General features: G+C 35.1%; 1 protein-coding gene across 1 annotated transcript in view; it reads right to left on the bottom strand.

The window, feature by feature from the left end:
* LOC127881304 (zinc transporter ZIP10-like) overlaps positions 1-26722 on the bottom strand; it is an 84077-nt gene that overhangs the window by 25299 nt on the left and 32056 nt on the right. The window contains exons 5-6 of the mRNA XM_052429053.1: positions 4478-4621; positions 1366-1642 (exon numbers count right to left, since the gene is read on the bottom strand). Coding sequence (XP_052285013.1) covers positions 1366-1642; positions 4478-4621 — 421 coding nt within the window. The remainder of the gene's footprint in view (positions 1-1365; positions 1643-4477; positions 4622-26722) is intronic.

The raw sequence follows: 26722 nt of genomic DNA, 5'->3' as shown, positions 1-26722 counted from the left end.
CAAGGCGGTGCTCTTGTTTTATTTAAAGAACGTATTAGATACACATGACACAACACTAAGGTATGGAGTTCGATAGTCTTCAGCTGGGCAACCAAAATACTAAAGATGGTTGCCGGTGTGGGAGACCCATTGTAAATCATTAGTATCCATCTCTGGTGATACTGTAAAAACACAGTAACACGTTTTGATTTTGTTTTATTCATGTTTAAATGTAATAACAGTCTATTCTTATGAGGCAGTTCACTAAAAAAGACATTTCTTCCAAACTTGGTCATTGTCATATGTTGGAGATTTTTTTAAAGGAAAAGTTTAACATTCAAAACAAAAATAGTCTTTTATAAATTGATATAATATTCAACAATATATAGATACTCACATAATCAAAGTTTGCAATTTCACGTGTTTATATATACGTTAAATGGAATGTTCATGTATGTAGTCATTCTTTCTACGTGTAAAATTTTAAACAAAAATCAATGTAATTAATACCAATTTCATGAATATTTGCCATCTTTTTTACTTTATAAAAGTGAAGGCCATTCCATTTAAAAATCCTGTCAATAGGCCATAAAAAACAATATCGTGACAACCAAACTTGCTTCATGAATCCAGAGTAACAACATGCAAAAATGTTTGTAACTCAGTGGCAATTGCCTAATTAGATAGCAGCATGAGCAGAGCTCTGTGTTTCAACTCCTTTACATGTAAAGAACAGTGCCTGATATAAACATAATGAATATGTGATTTACGCATGTTCAATCCTAAATTTACATGCTTATATAAGATTTTTTCGAGACAGGCCTAGTAGTTACAGTTGACAAGTTTCCAATACATATCCAAAACATGGATTACAAATGTGTTCACACATGTAAACATTTATTTTCAATATTGGCCAAAGTTTATGTAAGATTATTAAAGGTAATCAAAGTCATGGTCACATTTTTTAAACAAAACTTTTGTCTGAAATATTCAATAAAATAAAAAAACATTCAAACGGATAGTGGTGTAATAGATTTGGAAAACAATTTGAAGGTGTTATACTTTGCTGATGTATATGTTGAATCTTTTCAATAGTTTCGTGTGAATGTGACCTCGATTTAGGTAGTGAACACACACGCACACACACAAACACGCACACGCGCGCACGCACGCACACACATGCACACACACACACGCGCGCACACACACACACACACACACACAAACACACACACACACACACACACACACACACAAACACACACACACACACACTCACTCTGGAAAATGTTCATATTATCCATTTTATACCCCAAACTTGTATGGGTGTAGGCGTACGAATGAGTTTAAACACTTGTTACGGTCTGAAAAAAATCCGCAAGTTACCTTTGGCTGGTATTTGTGCCAACGATACAGAAGGTGCCAAAGACTCCCCATGATTGTGATCTTCGTCGTGATTATGACCCTCGTGATTATGATCGTGGTTATGATCGTCATTGCCCTTTTCGTGGTACTGATGCCCGTCATCATTGTGCAGCATGTGACAGGCGTCAGTTTCAATCTGGGAGATGAGCAACGGACAGAGATCCTTAAAAAACTCTCCTTTGATACCACCTTCGGGGTCAGTGCTGATCAGACTTAACATTGTGCTTGCCTCCAGACACTGAAAGCGTACACATGCAACATGTTTCAGGTATAAACTTGAAACGAAGGGGATTAAAAAATAAATGACATTAGTTCTAATCATGGTAAATTTAATTATTTTTAAGATAAAATTAACAATTAAAAGGTCAATTCATGAATTTAAATGTATGAATACAAACAGTAAATAGTGTGCAATGGATAATTAGGTCATTGCATGGCTTGTTAGATATATTAACTGAATGCAATCTTAATTGATCCGTGACCAAGATCTGAACTTGGCTAAGATACATTTATTGTTAAAATATACAATCGGATAAGGTTTCATCAAGATTGGATCAAAAATGTGACCTCTAGATTATACAGGAATTAAGAGCTCACAACACAAATTGACAACAATTGAACACCATTACTTAAAACACTGGAAAGGGCCTATACACAATTGAAATTAATTTGGTAATGCTTAATAAGGCCCAAGATAAAAGAGTAAATAAGCCTTGGTCAAGCATAAGTAAGGTTAAATAGGTTAAGGTTCCATCTTTTATTTGCAAATGATAAGGGCAGGGGGGGGGTTGTCAAAATGGCACATTGGCACCTTCGAGCGCGCGGTTATTTGTAAAAATGGGACTTTCGAGCGTGGGCTCCTATCCGAAATGCTGCATGTTGAATATTAAATTTTACATTATTAATAATTGTTAGAATATACTGTTTAAATAATTATTAAACCAATTGTAATCAATTGCTAAAGGACACATTTAAAGGAAAGGGCAATATTATTTATTGATACAAAAATATGTACTACTTAATATAAATAAAAGTACACCAGTGTTTTTTTCACCATTTTGGGAGTGGGGCCGGGTCCCATGGGATTGTCAAAAATCGAGGCGTTTTGAAATTAGTGTTGTTGTTTTTTTTGTTAACTAATGCTTAAAAAATGAGAATTAAAGTATTTAAAATATTTACTTAAATAAAGTTTAACTTGAGGAGCTGCTTGGGAGATTAACAAAATGTTGCTTTATTTTTTAAACCTTCAATTGAGAATTTTTAGGTCCAGTTTGGGGAAAATATATTCTTTTTCCATTGGGAATGGGGCCAGATACCTGCCCCGATTTTGAACACACAAAAAAACACTTTATACTTATGCCATGCCTATTTTGTTCCTCTCTTTTCTTATATTGTGTACATTAGCAATGATATTCTTTACTAATCTACAAGCTAGTTAAAAAATATTTGTGTTTGTGTGTGTATAATTTTATTATAATACAATAATTTCTTGTGGTATGATTTGTATAATGTCCATATATAAGTAGTTGTAAACATAATGTGTTTGTATGTCTCTCTGAAAATATTATCTCATATTTGTGCTACTAACACATAATATTTTGTATGTATAGAGACGGATTGCGTCGACCTGCACATACCTATGGACAAGGTGAATAAAGGCCTAGCTGGAGCACTAGTATTCTACCCTTTTTTAAACTGATTTAAAAAGTATATTTATTGAACTATGTTTAGTTATCTTATTAACTTGCCAGCTGAAACATTTGAAAGATAATTTCCACGGTCCTCTAAAACAAACCAATTATTATTCAGCTTGCTGCAAATAAATGTAAACCAATACAGTGTTTCTGGCATATAATGTTTTTAGTATTCAACTAACATTACATCAAAGCTTTATCCTCAAATAATGTTGAATAAAATAACTATTAATGGCCGCCAAAATCATATAAGTTAATTTACTGCTGAATTTTGAAAAAATATTAATATGCACTAGCCTTTAATTCCAGGGTTCACAAATATTTTTTCAGCTTTGTGGATGTTTACTTGTGTTTTTGCAACAATTACAGTATATTTTAGTCATGTAATGGCTAAGTAATTTATACAATGCCTGAGCAAGATTAGCCAATCCAAGCAATTTGTCAGTAGTAAGTGAACATTTACCTGCCATTTTGTGACAATATCCCGTCCTGAATCAGAGGTATGTGCACGATAGCCTGAGAAAATGCTAATTTAATGACAAATCCCCATGCAATTAATGTGGTAAGACAATGGAGTTATTTTGCACTAAATAAACCCACACGCATGTAACTGTTCTGGCTGAAGTTTCTTCAGACTGCGGTTCATTAATGAGCAGAACTCTGGGAAAACTGGGTTAAATGCACGTGCGTGAATGGTAGCCTCAGATTATCCTGTGCAGTCTTCACTAGCATATCATGGACGGCATTTGTCAATTTAATGGGAATTTGCGTTTACAAGAAGGTCTCTTTTACATGATGTTTAGACTTCAAATCGAAATTTAAGGCGACACTTTCTGCAAATGAATTAAGCCAGGTTTTCCCAGCGTGTGGTACTTTTTTCAAATTAAGATTGAGCTTCAATGTCAATGTTTATATCTTGACAATCAGTACCTTGTTTGATGTTCTCATTTTTTAATATACTAAATTATATAAGTACATACCTGTGAAGTTTCAGCTCGACGTGTTCTCTTTAATTTTGCATTTTGTGACCGACTTCCAGAACCCATTGTGTCCTCAGGATGATCAACATGATCTTTAGAAACTGTGGTGCCCATAACTTTTGTGGAAGGCATAGCAGTTGAGATTTTTATTTTATTTGTTTTACTAGCTTTATTTTTTGTAGACCCTATAGTGAATGTAGACCGTATAGTGGTCGAAACTGTTGTTTTTTCGGGGGTAGTTTTCAATGAAGTCCCAACTTGCTTGTTGTTTTCTGGTGCATCATTGTGTGAATGATCGTAGTTTTCATGATCATGACCCTCATGAATTTCAGCTGTAGCAATATCCGATGAATGATCATGGTTCTCATGTTTATAATCATTATGTTGACTTTCATTTACATATTCATGGCCCTCATGCAGTTCATGATCACTCTGTTTATGATTATGGTGATCATGGTCATGATCATCAGTATTATTGGAGTGTTCATGGAATTTATGATCATAATGATCGTGGAATGATGACCCATTTTCAAGCGGGCTGTACTGATGGGAATGGTCTTCACAGTCTGAGGCATTTAACAGCATAAACCTGCCACCAATACCCAGATGGCACAAAAGGTGGAAAAACCCTTTGCTAGACATTACCGAACCGTTTCCATACTTCTTAAGTAATTTCTGAAGAAAAAAGTCCGTATCCATTGGATACACATTATTGGAGGCCACCGAACTTGTTGGAATTTCCTTTGCAACAGGAGGCTCAATGTCACCATGGAAATGGTCATCATAGTGGTAACCTTCGTGGCCAAATATGCCGAAGGATAGGCATAATGCTAGGAGACATACAAAGGATGTCTTTGCACTGACTGCGCTGCACATTCTGAAAACCTGAAATATTTGAAATATGAACAGGAAATATCTTTAAAAAAGATATACGGCGTTGATTGTGGTCGATGTTTATGAACGATCAAAAGTTATCTCTATGAGATAAAAAGTAGCGGATGCCTTTTTTCTGCGCAGTTCTTAGCTACATCACAAGCAAATCAATTACGGGGTGTTGCGCCAGATTTCGTGGCTTATTTTGCTTTATGTGATATTATTACTCAGATATCTATATTTACAGAATAGAAAAACACAAGAAACATGAAAATAAACAAGTGTATATAGGTCAGCCGGCAATACTCGAATCTTATTTAATTGCATAATTATAGCATAGTGAATTATTGTGCTCATGCTTAATAAACTGGTCTAAATGGATAAATATTTCTAATTAATTTTATCAAAATTGGTCCTTATCATGCAAATGTTGAAAACATATTAAAAATCGATGATTGACATACCACAATAATATCGCCGAATACCTTTATTTAGTATCTTTATGATGAAAACAGACTTCAAGTGCACAAAGTTTACGAGACGGCGTTTATATAAAGATTTCTGCAACTGACCGCAAACTGACCTTGATACCTTGCGGATTGGAATGCAATGCATTAAAGTTAGGTAACAATTCTGCTGCTGAAACGACGGCTTGTTTACGCCAACTGTACACGTCCTAGGCAACAGCTGTGCCTAAAATATTGATTTATCGACAAAGCGACTAAACGAACTATTTACTCCATCAAACAAAAATAGCATAGATTCCAATTTTTTCCTTCAATGAAAAGATCGCAACCCCTTCTGCGAACTCCGGTGATGAACTGTATATAAACTCTGACTTTCAAACACTGGCCGCGAATTGACCCGAAACCTTGCGGGTTGAAATGCAATGCAAGTAAGTACTAAATATGAGAATATAGCCTTTAGTATAAACGCTTTTGCGCTGGTAATTCTCTGAAAAAAAAGGTGAACGCACAAACTGTATTTATGTCGAAAATTGATTGTAAAACTGTTCTATCTATTGAGCCTTTTCATTAGAGCTAAAATTGTTTCATGCAGTAAAACAGTGTTACAAAGACGCGGATATGTTTCCAATGTTCTGGTGTTATACTCAAATCAGCCAATGGAATAAATGAAGTGTATTCATTCGTATCTAGCCGCGGGAAATTTTATTTGAATATTATTGGACACTTACAAAGGTCAAGTCAGGGTGAAAAGCTGGCTTAATACAGCTTACGCCGAAAAATAGTATAATGAAAATACAACTGAGAGCAGTTTTTTCTTTCGGTGTTATTTACCTCAAGCAATCTCTGCAACCACATTAGGAAAAGTTTCCGGACCGTACCAATTACATGGCCGTTATTCACGGTGAAGGAGGAACAATTAGCATGAAAAGTCCTGACATTTGGGAAAAATTCCCGTCGTGAAATCTTCATAATGGCAATTATGGGTCTTTTTAATTGCTTGGTATAAAGTGCGCAATCCAATTCAAATATACCTATATATGCCTTTTTCTTGAAATGTTCACTTCCGCGCTCTTTTTACTCGTTTACTTGCAAAGAATGCACTTTTTAAAAACAAATTTGACGAATTTTTACGTCCTTTTTGGGAATTTTTCGCATGGGGAATTTTGTAGTTTTTCCTTTATTTGGAAAGTACATTTTACAGATACTTTATAAAGAAAGAACCAAATCCCTGATCTTTTATGGCAAAATAATGATGCTGAACTCAAATTTTCTGCAACATTTAAACTGAATCTATTTTCAGAGGGAGCAATGTTTCTGCACATTACATGTAATTCCTCAATTTATGCATTAACAAATTTGTATTAAAAGAAATGACCAAACACCAATAATTGCTCCCTACACCACGGCGACCATGTGATAAAACTTCCCCTCCGTTACACCCGAAGATTACTTAAATCGAAACTATTTCAATCCACAGTTATTTGCCTTAGTTACTGGGTAAAGTGTGCTATTAGTTATTCACATCATGTGGAAATTAATTAGAGAGCAGATTACGTATTTGGTCATAAAAGTTGGGTTCACTAACAATAATTTTTGTTGAAAAAAAAGCACTGTATCATTATTTCTATGCTTCATAAATCATGGTTTAACTTAATTGCTATTTAATACAGAAGTTCTTTTTTTAAGTTTGGTCCTTTTTATGTTCTACCAATCATTAGAAATGTGTATTAAAGTCACCAAGCCCCGCACATTTAAACGGGTGTCTAGACATTGTATTCAACAGACAATCCAATAAATGCCAGTAAAATTAATCTGCAAAATTATCCTATGATTGCTTATTTTTGGGGCTTGAACAATTATTTTACAAATGAGCCGGAAGGTCGAGTTTACAATGGAATAACTCATGCTTCACAGATCTGTCTTCTACTATACCCAAATGCATGTTCATATAATCAGACATGTGTATGAAGTTTCATCCATTTAGGAGTATAACTTAATTATTAAGTTGTCACCATAACAGAAAAAAAGACATCATTCCACAAAGCAAGTGTCAATTTTTGATCACATTGCTCTTTTGCTCTAGCAGTTACTTTTTTAGGTATAGGAAATACATACACAAATGAGGATTTATTTGCTAAAGAGTTCTTTCCATTCTGGCAAAAGAATAAACGCCACAATAAAGTTGCACACGGTGACATAGTTGAAGTTTCATTCCTTCACTATAAAGTTGATATCAACGTTAACAATCAGCCTCGTATTCAGCATACAGATATAACTTAAAAAGCAATGGAAGTTAACACAGAACAAGTTTCACTCTTTTCTGATATATTTCGCTTAAATAGGCTTTAACAAAGTTTTTTTTTACAATTAAGCTACATTTTCTTTCTATTTCTCAACAAAACAATTGTATATTCAATTGTATTTCTGTGTCAATTTATATTAAATATCCGAACTGGATAAGAAACTGAGTAATAGAAGTTTATCCAACCAGCCGTTTTATGCGAATATTCGAATATTCGATTGAATGGATTTGCGAATATTCGAATACCGATATAGGTATTCGATGCCATCCCTACTATAAACCGATCTATAATGTATGAGTTACAAGTAAAACAATCTTCCAGGTACATCATAATGGAAAGTAACAGTGTTTGTTACTAGCATACTTAAGTAAGGAAAAACTGAAAAAAAACTAGGGTAACAAAACTTGACAAATATGTATTTAAATAATGATTTATTCTATCCTTAGTAAGTTAGCATCACATTATTTACTAATGACTTCATTTGTATATATTAAGTGCTAATGCTAGCAAAAAAAAACGTTATGACTAACAAAATATATTAGATTAGGGACACCAAGTGTCAAAATATTAACAATGCTATGTTATTTCTTTGTAGACAATTACAATTCCGACTTAAGTTTTCTGGAAAGTCATTATCACATTAAGAACGTCAACAAATTCGCTAAATGTTAATGTCCCTGTTGTTAATAATTGTAAACATACCTTTACATTCGTAAATCCATCTCTTTCACTGGATTTTACTTAATCTGGTATAAAAGTGAATAAAGCATGGGTATTTATAGTACCTCAAATATGAAGATGTCAACAGAAGCATAACCGAGCCTTCTAACAATCTCATAAGATTATTTATTTTCCAGATGAACTGATTTTTGTTCTAAACTTTTAAAAATCCCTAAGTGCTAACACTGGACCAAAATTTATTTGAGGCAAAATGTTTTCGTTTATCTGTTTGCTAAACGGGTGACTGAATCAAAATATTTACAATAAATACAGTTGTCAAGATAGTAAAACGATGTAAATCATGAAAATTGAACATTTCGAAGGACAAAACATCATTTATTTAATACATGTAAGCACAAGAATACCAAACAGACAATTCATCTATGTACATAACATTTTCCCTTGCTGTATAAATGTTTTTGTTCTTCAATTCAAGTATAATTAGAATAATTATAAGTGTGTCATATATAATACTTAAAAAAGTTAATAACATTCTTCCATTAAGGTCTCACAATTGGTGTTTGCAGCTATAGGCAGTGAATATTGTTTTGCTTTATATTTTACAGTTTGTGCCTCTTTGTTTGGGAAAAAAGCGCGATAAACCATAAAATTGGGGAAGATGAAACGCTATTAATAAATAACATTGCTACAAGAGTGTATTTTTTGGACGTTAAACTACTTTGAAAAAAAAATACAAAAGAGCTAAATAATTACATTTCAGTATATTAAACTCATATTATCAATTATTGAGTTTATTAGAAAAGTTTGACAACTTCCTTAGGAAATTTTGGGCATATTTGTGGAAAATATGCTACTTATTGCCATTGGGAAACAGCCCGTAGGAGGCTGTACATTTACGCAAAATTTTACTGATAGGGAAAATACTTTTGTAGTTTGGATACAAATAGGGAAAATACTTTTGTAGTTTGGATACCAATAAATGTAAATAGTGATCAATGAAAAAACAACAAGCCACTCGTGAAAATATATTTTCTGAAATAACAAACGATCTTACACTGACATGAACAAATATCCTCTATAGCGCTTGGAATTGTTGTTTCAGAGAATTTACCACAAATCATTGAAGAATATATTACTTTATGCAATCAATAGGGTGTTGCCAGTTTTCACTACAGGGCATAATTTAAACAAGAGCGTCACGGTGGCCCTGGGTTGCTCACCTTAGTAGCATTAACCTTAAGCGAGGTTTGCTGCGGGTTTGTTGTTTTGACAGATATTATACAATGTACATATATGCGTTATAAGTAGTTTTGTGTGTGATCATGTTTTTTTTTAAATAGACATTTTTTACCCGTTGCGACAAAGCTATAGTTTGGAAAAAAGTAAAATGAGGACAGTAATTTAATAATGAGCATCAGCCAAAGAAAATGGAAGCACATTTTTGTCCACAAATTCTTCCGCTTTGAGATCATGAGATAAACGTGTCAGCATCTTATGATGTTAAAATGAATTACTATTTACAACCTGTTGTTGCAAGAACAGTTTTTATTAACGAAAACAACTGTATTTTTTCAATAGATGTTTATGCATAATTAAATACAATATGTTGAATTGTAATCATATATCAAAGTCGGTTTTAAAGAAGTAAATGATTATGAGAATTTGTACTAGAAATTCAAAATTGATCTTCTTTTAAAGTACAACAAGAGATGTGTTTGTCAAAAACACAATGCCCCCTATTGCGCCGCTTTGAAACCATATATTTGACCATTGACCTTGAAGGATGACCTTGACCTTTCACCACTCAAAATGTGCAGCTCCGCGAGAAGTAAGTAAGAGATGGAATTAAGAAATGACATTTTTTTTTAATTTTTGACCTTTGACCTTGAAGGATGACCTTGACATTGACCTTTCACCACTCAAAATGTGCAGCTTTACGAGATACACATGCATGCCAAATATGAAGTTGCTATGTTCAATATTAAAAAGGTTATGATAAAACTTTAACGAAGGTTAGATAGATAGATACATGTAGATAGATTTATTTCGGAGATAGCATACATACTCACAATGCATTGAAACAACATGTGCATAAAACAATATGAATTAAAAACAATCATAATTGAAAAGTACATGCATATAATGCACTATGGCATGCACACTAACACCAAGGATTACACAAAAAGAGCAATATCCCTTATTTCCATTATGGTCCTTGATTGTTGATGGCACGACATAGAGAGGCACTAGTAATAAATTAATACTAAATACTATTTTAATCATAATTAGTACATGAAATATAATACTGAGATTCAGATCAATGGACACAAATGTATCAATTATGATCGTCATATCACATATAAATTTGGATGAATTAAAAAAATTAAGGTTACTACAACAAACAAAAATTTAAAAGTCACATTAAGTATGAATGTATTATTAATCCGAAATGATAAGACATTGGGAAAGGAAAATGTCAACATTTAACAACATAGCATAGCAACTTAAAATAGATTAAAAGACTCTGTATAAAAGATGTTGTTTGATTGCAGATTTAAAACTGGACAATAATGTCATCTGGGTTATAAAAGATGGTAGTTTATTCCACAATGTGCAACCCAAGTAACTGAAGGACCTCTTCCCATTTCCTTCAACCTTTGGTACAAAGAAAGCACCTTTATTACTTAATCTGGTATTAAGGGAATGGACAGAATTCTTGGGAATAAACTGGACTGACAAGTAGTCAGGAGATAAAGGTTAAAGTTTTAAGAAAGAAAAATACAATGATATTTGACCTTTGACCTTGAAGGATGACCTTGACCTTGACTTTTCAGCACTCATGAGCAGCTCCATGAGATACACATGCAGGGTAAATATCAAGTTGCTATGTTCAATATTGCAAAAGTTATCAAACTTTAACCAAGGTTTAAGTTTTGGGACAGATATACAGACAGACAGACATGATAAAAAAACAATATACCCCCGATCTATCGATCCGGGGGCATAACAATTCACTTGATCTTTCCCATAGATAAAAAGGTGTGCAAATATAAAAGTAAACATACACAAGGCATTGGACAATTTATCATATCAAAACAACTGCCAAACAATTTGTAATTTAAATGCACACACAATATGTAGAATACATCAATTATTTTTGCAATAACAGCTGCCAAGACACATTTTCTGTTCAACCAAACCGTTTGTGTGCTTCTAATAAGCTGTAATGAATTGTTTTTGTTCACTACCAATTGTTCACCTTTTTTGAGTGTTTTTAAACAACTTTACCAGTTTTTAGACTCACCTTGCAATGATATTTCTAATTGAAACAACAATTAAACCTGTTAAAATCATAAATCTTTGATAATCATACACAAACCACTGACTGACTGCAATATGAAGGCCTAAAATGTTTCAAGTTGTAATCTATCTTATGAATACTGTCCATATGAAATCAAGACACAGGTCTTCGATGGAGGTGCCCATATAATTGGGGCCGATTTCGAAAGAGTGTTACACAATCATCACATTTTCTATTTAAGCAGTCATCCATCAACACTATTGTACCGCCATCATCATCGTCATCAACATCACCATCATCCTTCTCCTCATCATCATCATCATTACCACCAATTCCATCATCATCATCATCTTCATCATCATCATCATCATGATTGTGCACCAACATCCTCATTACAAATAGAGTGTTAACAGGGTTTTAATATGGTCATATTAGGAAAACTTCCGCTCCCCTGGCGGCCATGTTTTCAAACTTACCGTAACCATTTTCGAACTGAGCCGAGCTATCATTACAACAAATCTTCGGACCAGGTTCCATGAAGATTAGATTATAAATGTGACATCTAGAGTGTTAAGGTACATCCCCGACCATGGCGGCAATGTTTTTCAACGGACCGGAACCGTTTTCAAACTCATCCGAGCTATCATGAGATCAAATGTTGTGACCAAGTTCCATAAAGATTGAACTATACATGTGATTGTTAACAAGGTTCTACTATAGCCATATAAGGAAAATTGCCCCGCCCCCTGGTGGCCATGTTTTTCAACGGGCCAGAACCATTTTCAAATTCAGCTGAGCTATCATTAGAACAAATGTTCTGACCAAGTTTCATGAACATTGGGCTAGTTTCCTGACCTTGTGAACCTTGTGTTGAGAAGGTTTTACTATAGCCATATTAGGAAAACTGCTCTGCCCCCTGGCGGCCATATTTTCAACACACCAACACCTTTTTCAAACGCAACCGAGCTATTATTGAGACAAATGTTATGACCCAATTTCATGAAGATTGGACAATAAATGTGACTTCTAGAGTGTTAACAAGGTTTTACTATAGCCATATGAGCAAAACTGCTACCCCACCGGAGGCTCTGGTTTTCAACGAACCTGAACCATTTTAGAACTCAGCCAAGATATCATAAAAACCAATTTTCTTATAAATATTCATGACGATTGAACTAAATAAAAGACTTCTTGAATGTTAACAAGGTTTACTATAGCCATATAAGGAAAACTGCTCCGCCCCCTGGTGACCACGTTTATCAACTGACCGGAACCATTTTCGAACTCAACTGAGATATTATTGGGACAAATGTTCTGAAAAAGTTTCATGAAGATTGGACAATAAATGTGATTTCTAGAATAACAAGGTTTTACTAAAGCAATATAAGGAAAACTTCACCGCCCCGTGGTGGCCATGTTTTTCAACGGATCGGAACCATTTTCAAAATCAGCTGAGCTATCATAAGAATAAATGTTCGGACCAAGTTTCATGATTATAGGACTATAAATGAGAATTCTATTGTGTTAAAATGGTTTTACCACAGCCATTTAAGGAACAAGAGGGCATAAAACGGCTTAAGTCGCTCTCCTGAGATACAAAGGAACTGAACTGCTCAGTGCAGCCCCAAGATATCATTAGAAAAAATGTATTATGCAGAGTGAATTATAAATGTGACTTTTAGATTGCTAACAAGGTTTTTATATAGCCATATAGGGATAAATTTTCCAACGCCTGGCGGCTATGTATTGCAACGGACATGAACTACATTTGAACTAATCCAAGATAGCATTCAATCAAATCTTCTGACCAAGTATTATGAAGATTGGACAATAAATATGACTTATAGAGTTTTTACTAAAGCCATTTTAGGAAAAATGCCCGCCCCATTGAGGCCATGTTTTTCAAGAAACCGGAACCAATTTTAAAAGTCGTTTGAGATATCATTAGAACAAATGTTCTGAACAAGTTTCATGAAGATTTGACAATAAATGTGACTGTTATAGTGTTAGGAAGTTTTTACTATAGCCATATAAGGAAAAAATGCCCCGCCCCCTGGCGGCCATGATTTTTTTTTCACCAACTAAAACCATTTTTAAGCTCGTCCAAGATATTATTGAGACAAATCTTATGACCAAGTTTCATAAAGATGGGACAATAAATGTGGCCTCCATAGTGTTAAGAATGTTTTACTATAGCCATATGTAGCCATTTAGGCAAAATGCCCCGCCCCCTGGTCGCCATGTTTTTCAGTTGACCAGAATCATTTTATTATTCAATCAAGATGTCATTGAGACAAATGTTCTGACCAAGTTTCACTTAAGTCAGACCATACATTTGGCCTCTAGGGTGTTAACATGTTTTTACTCAAACCATATTAGGAAAAATGCTCCGCCAAATGACGGCCATGTTTTTCATCCAATTGGAACCATTTTCGAAATTGTCCAATATATCATTGGGACGAATCTTGTGACCAGGTTTAATGAATATCGGACAATAAATGTGGCATCAAGAGTGTCAACAAGGTTTTGCTATAGCCACAAATAGCAATATGAGGAAAAATGCCCTTCCCCTTGGTGTCTATGTTTTTCAACCAACTCGAACCATTTTCAATTTTGTCCCAGATATTATTGGGACAAAACTTTTGACAAAGTTTCATCAAACAGTTCAACCAACCGCTGTCATTTGCAAACTCACCCTAGATATCATTGGGGCACATGTTCCAATCAGGTTTCATGAAGATTGGACTAAAAATGTGACTTCTAGAGTGTTAACACGGTTTTAGAATAACCAGATAAAAAAAACTGCCCAGGCCCCTTGGCGGCCATGCGTTTCAAACTTCAACAGACCGGAACCATTTTCGAACTCATGCAAAATATCATTAGAGCTAATGTTCTGATTAAGTTTTAAGCAGATTGGACAACCTATGTTACTTCTAGAGTATTAACAATGTATTACTAAAGCCATATTAGGAAAACTTCCACCTTCTTCTGGCAGCCATGTTTTTCAATCAACCGGAACCACTTTGCGAACTTTTGGCCTCTAGAGTCGTAACAAGGTAAATGTTAACGACGCAAAACCAACGACGCAACAGACACAAGTCAATCACAAAGCTCATTGTGAACACGTTGTGCTCAGGTGCGCTAATAAGGAAAAATGCCCCACCCCTTGGCGGCAATGTTTTTCACCCACCCAGAACCATTTTGGACTCATCCGACACATATTGACGACGCACAACGGACAAACAGTCACCTTATATTTTTAATCATATTGTTAAATTAATGCTTTTATTATGTTTTAAAATAATAATTATTGCAATTTTTCTAATCATTTCAGGTTTTGCAAAAGCATGGGCTAAGCATTGTAAAGAAAGTTTCAGGTCTGTGTCTATTGACAGCGTATGGAGGTCAGGGCGGTGTGTATAAGCTGCTGTGTATACCTTTAGTGTCCCCACCACTCCCGCCAGCCTACATCTGAGCTGCATTGCACAATCCGGGAAAGGAATGCAACTAGACTCATATTTAATGTTAAATGAACATGTGGATGATGAACACAATCTGGACTGTCGAACAATGGTAGATTGCAGGGCTTTTTCACATCTTTGTGAAGTTGCTTTTGACACCTCATTTTTTGAAAAAAAAGAGTCGCCAACTCTTCCAAATTTTCAAAAAATGAGTCACAATCTGTTCAAAAATGTAAAAAAAGTCGCATGTTTGTTTAAATTTGAGTCAGGAACTTCTGAAATTGGTTAAAAGCCCTGTATTCAGTTGATGTGTATGTATAAACAATGATGAAAAACTCCCTAAACCCCAGGATCAAAAATGGAGACTCTCCTAACTTCCCTGTTGTTTGAAGAAGCAAGCAAGGTTTTGAACCAATGCAATGCAATCTGATCAAATAAAAAAAAAATTGAACTGCCGACCAAGCAAACAAACCTGTGTTCTACAGGATCATTGATGGGTGGCTTTGATTTGGTACTGATAGACCATTTATAACCATTGAATTGTAGAATGAGTGGTGTAGATTGTATGGACATGTGTGAATGGTAGCGTGTGTGTGTGTGTGTGTGTGTGTGTGTGTGTTGTGTGTGTGTGTGTGTGTGTGTGTGTGTGTGTGTGTGTGTGTGTGTGTGTGTGTGTGTGTGTGTGTGTGTGTGTGTGGTGTGTGTGTGTGTGTGTGTGTGTGTGTGTGTGTGGTGTGTGTGTGTGTGTGTGTGTGTGTGTGTGTGTGTGTGTGTGTGTGTGTGTGTGTGTGTGTGTGTGTGTGTGTGGTGTGTGTGTGTGTGTGTGTGTGTGTGTGTGTTGTGTGGTGTGTGTGTGTGTGTGTGTGTGTGTGTGTGTTGTGGTGTGTGTGTGTGTGTGTGTGTGTGTGTGTGTGTGTGTGTGGTGTGTGTGTGTGTGTAGTGTGTGTGTTGTGTGTGTTGTGTGTGTGTGTGTGTGTGTGGTGTGTGTGTGTGTGTGTGTGTGTGTGGTGTGTGTGTGTTGTGTGTGGTGTGTGTGTGTGTGTGTGTGTGTGTGTGGGTGTGTGTGTGTGTGTCGCTCTGTCCATCTCTGGTGTGTGCCGTGCGCGGGTCATGGATATTCTACATGGGCCGTGGAAAAAAGCATAGGGATAGACAAAAACGCAAAAAGAGCAGCGAATCCGATAGTGAGAACAGGTCATCAAAACAATTCAAATATGGCGGACCATTGACAAGCGACATTCTTGGTGAAGTACACAGTGTTCTATATGAGAGTTATATTGAGAGTTACATTGACAGTGACAGTGATTCGGAATACAGTGAATGTGAGGATACAGTTTTCGATCATATAGCAACAGTGCAACAACCCGGCAGCAAGTCGCCAACGGAAGACGCCGACGTGACAAATATGGCGGGAGTTCACTCTGTATCTCTAGGTAAAATTTCTCACCAACCACATGTCATGACAGAAAAGGAACAACTATCATTTCTTGTTAGCACTGTGACTATGATAAAAGAAGGCCAGGACTCTATGAAAGCTTTATTTGAGGCTAAATTGGGCAATTTGAAATCAGAGTTAATTACAAATATAAACTCTAAAGTACACTGAAATTAAAATTGACTGAGAGCATTTCAGAAGAAACCCGCCGGGTCAATGGGGTATTGACAACATTTCAGCTCATGCAGTCTCGATTGGACACCCTGGAGCAACAAAGATCAACCCTACAAGAAAACGTACTACCTGACCAATCCACCGCTAATCATGGTAATCCTTTACATGACCCAAATCGCTCCTTGACAGCTAGCGGAATCCAGGTAACGGTCAATGAAAATCTGATCCAAACAGCACAGGAACTTGCAAATTCGCTAGGAGAGGAGGTCAAGTCACAGGTTACCGTTACCGATGCTATCCGTTTAAATTCAAGATTTAATGACAGACCACCGATTTTGAAATTCAGTGTTGGTTCACTTGACCAGAAAGTGCTGTTGCTAAGAAACAAACCCCAATTAAGATTCATACAACAGTATAAACATGTACAGGTTCGCAGCAGTAAATCTAGAATAGAACGTATCTTGGAGACGAACGCACGTGCAGTTTTGCGAAATCTACCTCATGGGCGCTCATTGCGCGTTGACGCCAGTGGACGCATTAAACCACGCGTACAGCAACAGTCAACCCAGGAGCCAATACAGATTGACAGAGGCCAGGCACAGGACGCTGGTATCTAAGATGCACCCCGACCCAAATCTATAAGTCTTGCCCATCTTAACGTATGTGGCTGGACGCCATGCAATAATGATTTACGGATTAATCTAGTGAATGGTCTGAATAGTGATATTATATCGATATGTGAAACGCATCTAGGCGGAAACAATGGATTAAACGTACCAGGTTACACGTGGATTGGTTACAATAGACAAGATATACATGTTAATGCACCGAAACCGTCGGGCGGTGTGGGTCTGTTAGTGAAATCATGGATGTATGAAGAATATGAAATTTCTATCGTGGACAAATCACTGGATGGAATACTGGGCGTTAAATTTGTTCATAAAAGTACAAATTACGATTTCATTGTATTTGCATGTTATTTGCCACCAGAAAACTCAACTCGTGGTCGTGATGCCCAAACGTTTTACGCTCACTTGATGTCGCAAATTTACATAAATAGTGAAAGCGACGGAATATTAATATCAGCAGATTTCAATGCTCGAATAAGTTCAATGTCGGATATAATCGGTGATTTTGACAGTATCCCACCTAGGAACGTGCTGGCTAAGTCGATAAACCAACATGGTCATGATTTGTTTGAATTTTTAAACGATGCTAAATTTTGTGTTTTAAATGGTAGATATCATGATAATAACTGGACATCGATTTCCCGGCGAGGTAGAGCGGTAGTAGATTATATCTGTGTTCCACACGACCAATTCACAAAGTGCATTTCATTTAAAGTTATACCAATGCAAGATATTGTAGATAATTGCGTATTACAAGGGCTACTGGGCGAAAGATCACGATTACCTTATCACTCAGCAATTATAACGGAATTCCACACAGTGTATACAAACAATGAGGGTCATCATTCGTCTGCTAGTCAGGAGGTCAGACGACAAAGGTACAAAGTGAGAACCGTTCCAGGTGATTTCATGGATAGCGATATCGCGAGATTGGCAATTATTGACTGTATCACAAGAATTGAAACTTGCCGAGAAACACAAAACGAGATGGATACCATATATATTATAGCAACCTATGTGAAGCAATAACCGACGAAATGAGCAGAAAATTACCAAAATATGAATCGCGATCGACTAGTAAAAACGCTATAAAACCAAGAAACCGTACTGGAATGACACTCTATCCGATCAGTGGAAATTATTACGTCAACGGGAACGTGATTTTTTAAGATGCAGCGATACTCAGCGAGTCAAAACGGCATTGAGACAATAATACATACATGCACGGGACAATTTCGACAAATCTTTACATCAAGCAGAACGCGCGTATAGAAAGGCAAAAGCGGATGAAACAGAATCTATATCAACAAGTAACCCAAATGAGTTTTGGGATAAGATTAACAAGCTTGGCCCCCGAAGTGATAAAACTATCCCCTGTGAAATTATCGATGATAATGGTAACGTTGTGCGTGACGAAGATGCAGTTCTTGGGAAATGGAAGCGATACTTTGAAAGTTTATACAACGGCACGGACAATAGTAAATTTAATAGTGAACATTATAACCGAGCAAAAATTCACAAAATACTAATAGAAAACAACATTAATGACCCCTTGAACACGCCGAACGTAACCCTCAACGGTAATATCACGTTAAATGAGATAAATGACCTAGTAATGAAAGCTAAATCCCGTTCCGCCTGCGGCTATGATGAAATACCATACTTTGTGCTGAAATGCCCCGCAATTATCGCTACGCTGAAAGAACTGTTTCAACTAATTTTCGACACTGGCATCATTCCCTCTATTTGGAGAAAGTCAATTATTTGTCCTATCCTTAAGGACCCGTTATCTGATCCGCGGATTCCTTTGCACTACCGAAGAGTAAGTCTGCTATGCTGTGTGAGCAAACTTTATACCGGATTCATTAATAAACGATTGACACGGTATATGGACGAAAATGAAATCCTTGAAGACGAGCAGAACGGGTTCCGGCGTAATCGTTCATGCGAAGACCACGTTTTTTCACTTAACGGCATCATACGTAATAATACGACGGTATTTACGGCTTTCATTGACTTGCGTAAATGCTTCGACTTCATCGACATTGACATGCTTCTTTACAAACTGCTACTAAACGGCATTGATGGCAAAAAAAATACGTCAATTAAAAACATTTACCAACATTCGACGGCTAGTGTCCGCGTCAATAACAAGTTAACGGACTGGTTCACGTGCCAGACCGGAGTGAAGCACGGTGATATGGCGTCGCCGACGCTGTTTTCAATATTCGCCAATGACCTCATTAAAGAGGTGAATTACCTTGACATTGGCCTTGAACTAGACGGGAAAAAGTTGTCATTATTATTATATGCCGATGATATTGTTTGTATAGCAAAGACAGAAGATGACCTACAACGCATCCTAGACACGTTACGTGACTGGTGTAGACGTCGGCGCGTGCTCATAAATACAGAATACAGAAGCTACAAATATCTAGGCGTGACATTCCATTGCAGAGGTGACTTTTCAATAAATGCGGAAATTCTAGGAAAAGGCGCCGGAAGAGCCCTTGGCAAGATAATAGTAAAACTACGAGACCTTAAAAAATTCGGGTTAAATACATTCCAAAAATTGTTTGAATCCTGCGTTGTGCCAATTATGGATTACTGTTCGGGCGTTTGGGGTTATAGGAAATACCAAGCAATGGACAACGTACAGCATCGTGCGATCAGATACTATCTGGGCGTACACAGATTTGCGCCCATACTCGCAATTACCGGTGATATTGGCTGGATCCCGACCAACTATAGAAGATGGTTAAACATGTTAAGAATGTGGAATAGACTCGTGCTACTCGATGACAATAGAATCTACAAACAAGTATTCAATATGGACTACATCCGTTGTCAAAATAACTGGTGTAGTTTAGTTAAAGATATTATGACATAAATTGGATTAAATGATCAGTTCACTAGCCGCCAACCAATAAATCTAGAAGAAGCCAAACAATCCATCACTGAACTTCATAAAACTGATTGGCGCTTACAAGTAACTCAGGTTTCCAAATTACGAACGTACATCCAATTTAAGACTGACTTTGAAAAGGAAGAGTATCTTAATCTTAATTTAAAGCGAAATGAGCGGTCTCTTCTCGCACAGCTCAGATGTGGTATTCTGCCACTCCGCATGGAAACCGGGCGGTATGTTGGTGAGGCGCCAGAACAGAGACTCTGTAAACTATGTAACACTGCTTCAGTTGAAGATGAAATGCACTTTGTATTGAAGTGTCCCTTATACCAGGATAAAAGACTATGTTATCTCAGTGAAATTCTCACAAGTGATGAATTTATGAACATGAGAGACTGTGATAAATTTGTTAACCTTGTAAATTATCACCCCAGAAGATTAGAAAAGTATTTAGTTGCCTCATATTTGAAACGTCGGAGCAATTTATTCCATATATAAAGCAATTATAATGTTTATCCATTAATATAAGCCGTTTTTGTTGTGAATGATGACTGTATTTATAAAATCCTATTATAATAAATGTCGATGCCATACCATTTTAATTAAAGCATTGATAAGATACGTTGAACGTTACATGCCTGTTGCTGTTACACTTCATTCATGTTAAGTATATGTATAACACATTAGTATAGTATACATGTGGCGTTTTGTTACTGTTTTATGTTCTGAATTCATCAGTCGCATACTTACAACCCTTGATATTGTTTATTTTCCTGAGGTGTAAATCTTGATCTTTCGGCTCGATTAAGAATACACTTTTATTTAAATATTAGAATAAATATTAGATTGGTTTCATGTTTCATCCTTGTAGATTGAATGTTCGTACAAGGATGAATATTTTGATCACTACATACACTTTGAAGTATGAGTTTTGATTAAAATCAAATTATGTACAAATGTAACTTCATTGAAGTCAGAACTTACATGCCGCTATTATTGGCGCTACATGAAATATTATGGAATGTGATTTAGCAGGAAAATACTAATTTACTTAAATTAATGACAATTTAGCAGGAAAATACAAATTTACTTAACTTACTGACAATTTAGCACATTTATTTTGCCTAATTAGAATGAAGAATATATATTATTTGATTGACGTCTGAATTTGTGATATGACCATATCGATAATTCTTGATATACTGACTATGTTACTGACCATTGAATCGCTTACTGTTTTCATGCTTAATGTTTCATCATGTATTATGTGACTTATAGGCCCGTTTGAGCCGGGTGCATGCCTTTTTGTAATTGTCTGTTGTTATTTCTATATATGTTTGCACATGTCACTTTAATAAAATATTTACTTACTTACTTACTTATATGTATTTTTCTTCTATTTGCCTTTCGTCATCAATTCCATGTCCTAGCTTTCAATATTTTTTGTACATTGGTTTCTCAAGATCTCATTAAAAAGTATGTTTAGACCAAAAATCTATCAATAAACAAATATTCGTGCAATCGCGAGTTCCCATCAACTATTTGCGGCAACCAAGATTTCAGTCAAGTGAGAAAGTGATGTACGTCATCTTATCGTGATAATCTTATATACACATGTGCAGGCAGGTGGTTTCACAGGCACACCAGTAAACAGTCCTAATCCACAATGAGGACATGGTCTCCATTTAGAAGAAAGTTTTTGCTCCTTTATCGCAGATGTGTATTCAAAACGTTAATTGTCTTGCTAATATTATTTATCCGTAATAGGTGAAGGCAAAATCAATATCTGTGTTTCCTGTTTTACAGTTTAATATATAATTTAAACTTTATTTGGAAAATTTAAAAAAGAAATAGATCAGTTGAGGAAGTAAAGAGATTATCAACGGAACAGTTTAATATGAATTCATTAATTAGGTTTCAGATTTTTTTGTTTTTTAAATGATACTTGATTAAGAAACATAAATAAAATAATAGTTTAAGGCATAATGCAGATATGAACTTGTGAACAAGATGGTGTGAAAGGCCCAAAGTCATACACCTGAGATTCATAGAAACTGACCAGCATAAGAACAAATGTTCTGAATAAGTTTCATGAAGAGTGAACTATAAATTTAACTTTCAAGGTTTTACTATAGGCATATTATGATATATTCTCCGACCATGGCGGAAACGTTTTTCAACCAACCGGAACCATTTTCGAACTCTCCAAAGATATAATTGGGACGAATCGTCTTACCGGACCATACTCGAACTTATCCAAGTTATCATTATTACGTATGTTCCGACCCAATTTAATGAAGATCAGACAATAAATTTGGCCTCTACGGTGTTAACAATGTTTTAACATAGCCATATAAAGAATAGAGAGTGAGAGAGAGAGAGAGAGAGAGAGAGAGAGAGAGAGGAGGGAGGGAGGGAGGAGAGAGAGAGAGCGAGAGAGAGATAGAGAGAGCCGATATAGAGAGTGAGGTATGAGGCGGGAGATATATCTCCTCTATCTAGCGATCTATCTGCTCTCTCCTCTCTTCTCTCTCTCTAGTATCTACCTACTCTCCTCTGCTCTCTCTCTCTTCTCTATCTCTCTCTTCTCTCTCTCTCTCTACTCTCTCTCTTCTCTCTCTCTCTCCTCTCTCTCTCTCGCGCGCCTCTCCTCTCCTCGCCGAGAGAGAGAGAGAGAGAGAGATAAGAAAACACAGTTTCCCTTTTGTTAAAGTTTTTATATCCAATATTAATTGCATGTAGAGATTACACTACCAGATATCATATGAGCCAGATACCAGGCAGCTGGCAACTTCGCTCTGCTGATCTTAACAATAAATCTTCAGGTTATCGATGAACATGATTTTAAATCTTAGTTTGTAGAATTTTAAGTTTGGAAAATTAACTCTATTTTTATATTCAGAAATATTGTAGTAGTTTCATTTAAACGCATTTAATGTTCATTACTCTTGAGTATTTGTATCAATAAAATTAATACCAGAAATACAGTTAGAGATAAACGTATACAGTTTTGTTCATTAGATCGGAGTCTGATTTCAATGTGTGTATTGCTTATATTATTTAAAAAATAATTATTATACGTTTATGTTTTTCAATGATAAAACTATTGCTGTAATGTAGGAGTTTTATAAATAATAGCAGTACATTTTCATGCATTTGTGGTACATCTATAATATAATTCTTATAATTCTTACAGTCATGTCGTGTTTTGTATTGATAGATCATTTGGTTTTTTGATCTTTTGATTTTAATGGCTTTTTTTAATTGGGAGCAAAGTTGTGTGTGTGCGTTTTTTACATACATTTTATTCACACACAAAAACTGATCTTTGTCATTTGAATTATGATATAACAGATGATACGGCAATTCACCCACAAAATAGTTGGTATTTGCGAAACATCTCCATTATAAATGGAGGGAATAATTTATTAACTAAACACATTTCGGTCAGCGGGTGCAAAAGAAAAACAATAATAAAGTTCAACAACTAACATGTCAGTAATTTATGTATGATATTTTAAGGCATCACAATTAATAGCTTAAGACAATTTCTTGTTCCGATTTACCGCCAATACAGTGCCAGCATGCAAAGGCTTGATAAATGGCCATTAGAACCGCACCGGAGCTTGTACAAATTTGACTGAAGTAAGAGTGCTAATGAATTCTACCGCCACTTTAAAGCTATACACATCAAATAGTATTCTCTCACTGGACTGTAACATAACATAATAATGCACGGGTTTATACTGCATATTCAAACGATACAACTAAAAATCTGAAGAAGAGTATTGCTATTTTTTGCTTCTACTTCGTATTAAAATATAACGTTAATTTAAGGCTACGGTTACTACTAAAACAACAACTACACCAAAAGGATTTTATCAGTGTTCGATCTAGTACTTTTTTCATTATTATTGTAATGGTTTGTACATATATATTTTAATTGCTTCTTTATAATGATGTTGAAGAACGGTGAATCCTTTCTTAAATTGAAAGGGAAAACTTATTGTTTTATATCAATATTATGTATTGTAAAGTATTTTGCAATTTAAAATGTATGGAAGTATTGTTTTTTTGTCCTTGCTGTGTGTCGATGTTTCGAATATGAATTTTAAATACGTTTCACTATAATAATTATTATGATGATACTTATTATTGTTATGATTACGTACTTATTGTCATTGTGATTGATATTATTATTTTGTTGATGTTGTTATTGTTACTTTTTTTCAACTTCATATATGCTTTATTTGCATGGTATGCCAAATGTGAATATGTTTTAAGGCCGTATGGAAATAAGGAATATGATTGTCACATACATGTATAAAGCAAAAGATGAAACTCGAGACACTATATCAGGAGAAGATTTTTTTTCTTATCCACTTCTGGTTCAACAGAACATCAATTATAAACAATCAGTAAACCATACAATCATAAAAACGCGATTTACCGCCTTGGAAATGTCATTGCAAAGCTTTAAGATGTGTAACCGGATCGTTGGCTAACCGAACCTCATACTTCCCCTTGAAATAATTGCAAACCAAACGCGCTTCTGAACGACCACAATCAAAAGTACCTATTCAGACAGAACATGAACACATGAAAGACAAAACGTGACGCCTAAATAGATGTTACGCTCATAATGTGTATGTACAATGTATCATAATAAAAAATATATCATATGAACACTAAGGTCATACGAAGTATGCTTTTATTTAACATTTTGCATTAATATATAATTTATACGATAAAGAATAACCATGTTCAAAACAGTTAGTTGAAAATGGAATACTATTTGAACGTTTATGTTTTACTGTGTGATAAGTTGGTTCCTTTTTCCTAGTTCCTTATTCCTTATTCACGTGTTACATATTGGTTATAGGGTTTAAAAGAACAATACTGTTAACATTTCTTAAGTAAATCAAAACAATATAACTCGAATACATTTACTTAATCTATAACGTTACATGTTTCTTCTTCGCGCTTGCATAGGATTTCTGGTTTAATCCAGTTCCTTATTCGCGGCTGAATCGAATAAGGAACTGGAATGTTTATACTAAACAAAATATTAAAATGAACCAAAGGGACCAATAAATCAATGAAAATCATTGTAAATTTAGGTCGGGTACCAAAAAACATTAATTGCAGCACATCCCTATTAAGTTTAATTTAATGATAACATAGTGCCTTAATCTTTATTCGGATTGAAACAGGAATAAGGAACTGGTTCCTTATACCTTATTCAAATCAAATAAGGAACTGACATTTTCCTACTAAAAAAATTATTAAAATGAACCAAAGAGACCAATAAATCAATGAAAATCATTTTTAATGTAGGTTGGGTATAAAAAAAGCATTATTTGCAGTACATCTCTAATAAGGTTCCATTAAGGATAACATAGTTCCTTATTCGTATTGAAAAAGGAATAAGGAACTGGTTGACGCATTGAAATCGCTTTGCATCCTTAATCATATTCCCTTGTAACTGTTTAGGTATTAGAACGGAATAGGATAGCTTAATGATGACTGGTATTCAGCTATCGGAAAGTATTCTCTAGAAGTTAGGGTTAGACAAATCTTCAAGAACAGTATTAGACATACACATTTTAAAAATCGTTAAAAAAAACATTAAAAATAGCCAATAATAACGAATATATAGATGTGCTATTCTAAAATGATCCGAGTTTAAGCATCCGAAATTATGGCCTCTGATTTTCATTAATGTATTGATCTATTTGGTTCATTTTAATAGTTTGTTTAGTATGAAATAGCCAGTTCCTTATTCGATTTAAATAGGGATAAGGAACCAGTTCCTTATTCCCTATTCGCATTGAATAAGGAACTGTGTTATTATTAAATAATACTCGGTAGAACCATATTGCATTCAATATATTTAACTTCGAACCTACATAAACCATGCTTTTCATCGACATTTTATTATTCGGTTAATTTTAATTTATGTTTGAGAAAGACAATACCATTTCCTAATTATCCTCTTCACAATACTTATTTTCAGCGTGTATAGTGACATAGAATACAAAAAGAAATGTGACAGAATGCGTCCATATAACATAATCATGCTTAAATAACCCACACTACATCTTAAATATAACATATCCGAAAGTGATTGTCCGAAATACAGGCTTCCGAATAAGGAACTAACTTGACGCCAATTCCTTATTCAGAGGCCATAATTTCGGATATTTAAATTCGAATCATTATACAATAGCATAGCTATATAGTCGTTAGTACTGGCTATTTTTTAATGTAAGATTTTTATTGTATATGTATAATGCAGTTCTTCTCTGTTTTTTTCTGACTCTAACTTCTAGAGAAGACTTTGCGATAGCTGAATACCAGTCATCATTTAGCTATCCCATTCCGTTCTTATACCTAAACAGTTACAAGGGGA

The sequence above is a fragment of the Dreissena polymorpha genome, chromosome 5 (assembly GCF_020536995.1).
Source record: "Dreissena polymorpha isolate Duluth1 chromosome 5, UMN_Dpol_1.0, whole genome shotgun sequence".
Taxonomy (NCBI): Eukaryota; Metazoa; Mollusca; class Bivalvia; order Myida; family Dreissenidae; genus Dreissena; species Dreissena polymorpha.
The sequence above is the reverse complement of the archived record's forward strand: the minus strand, read 5'-3'. Positions and strand labels throughout refer to the sequence as shown.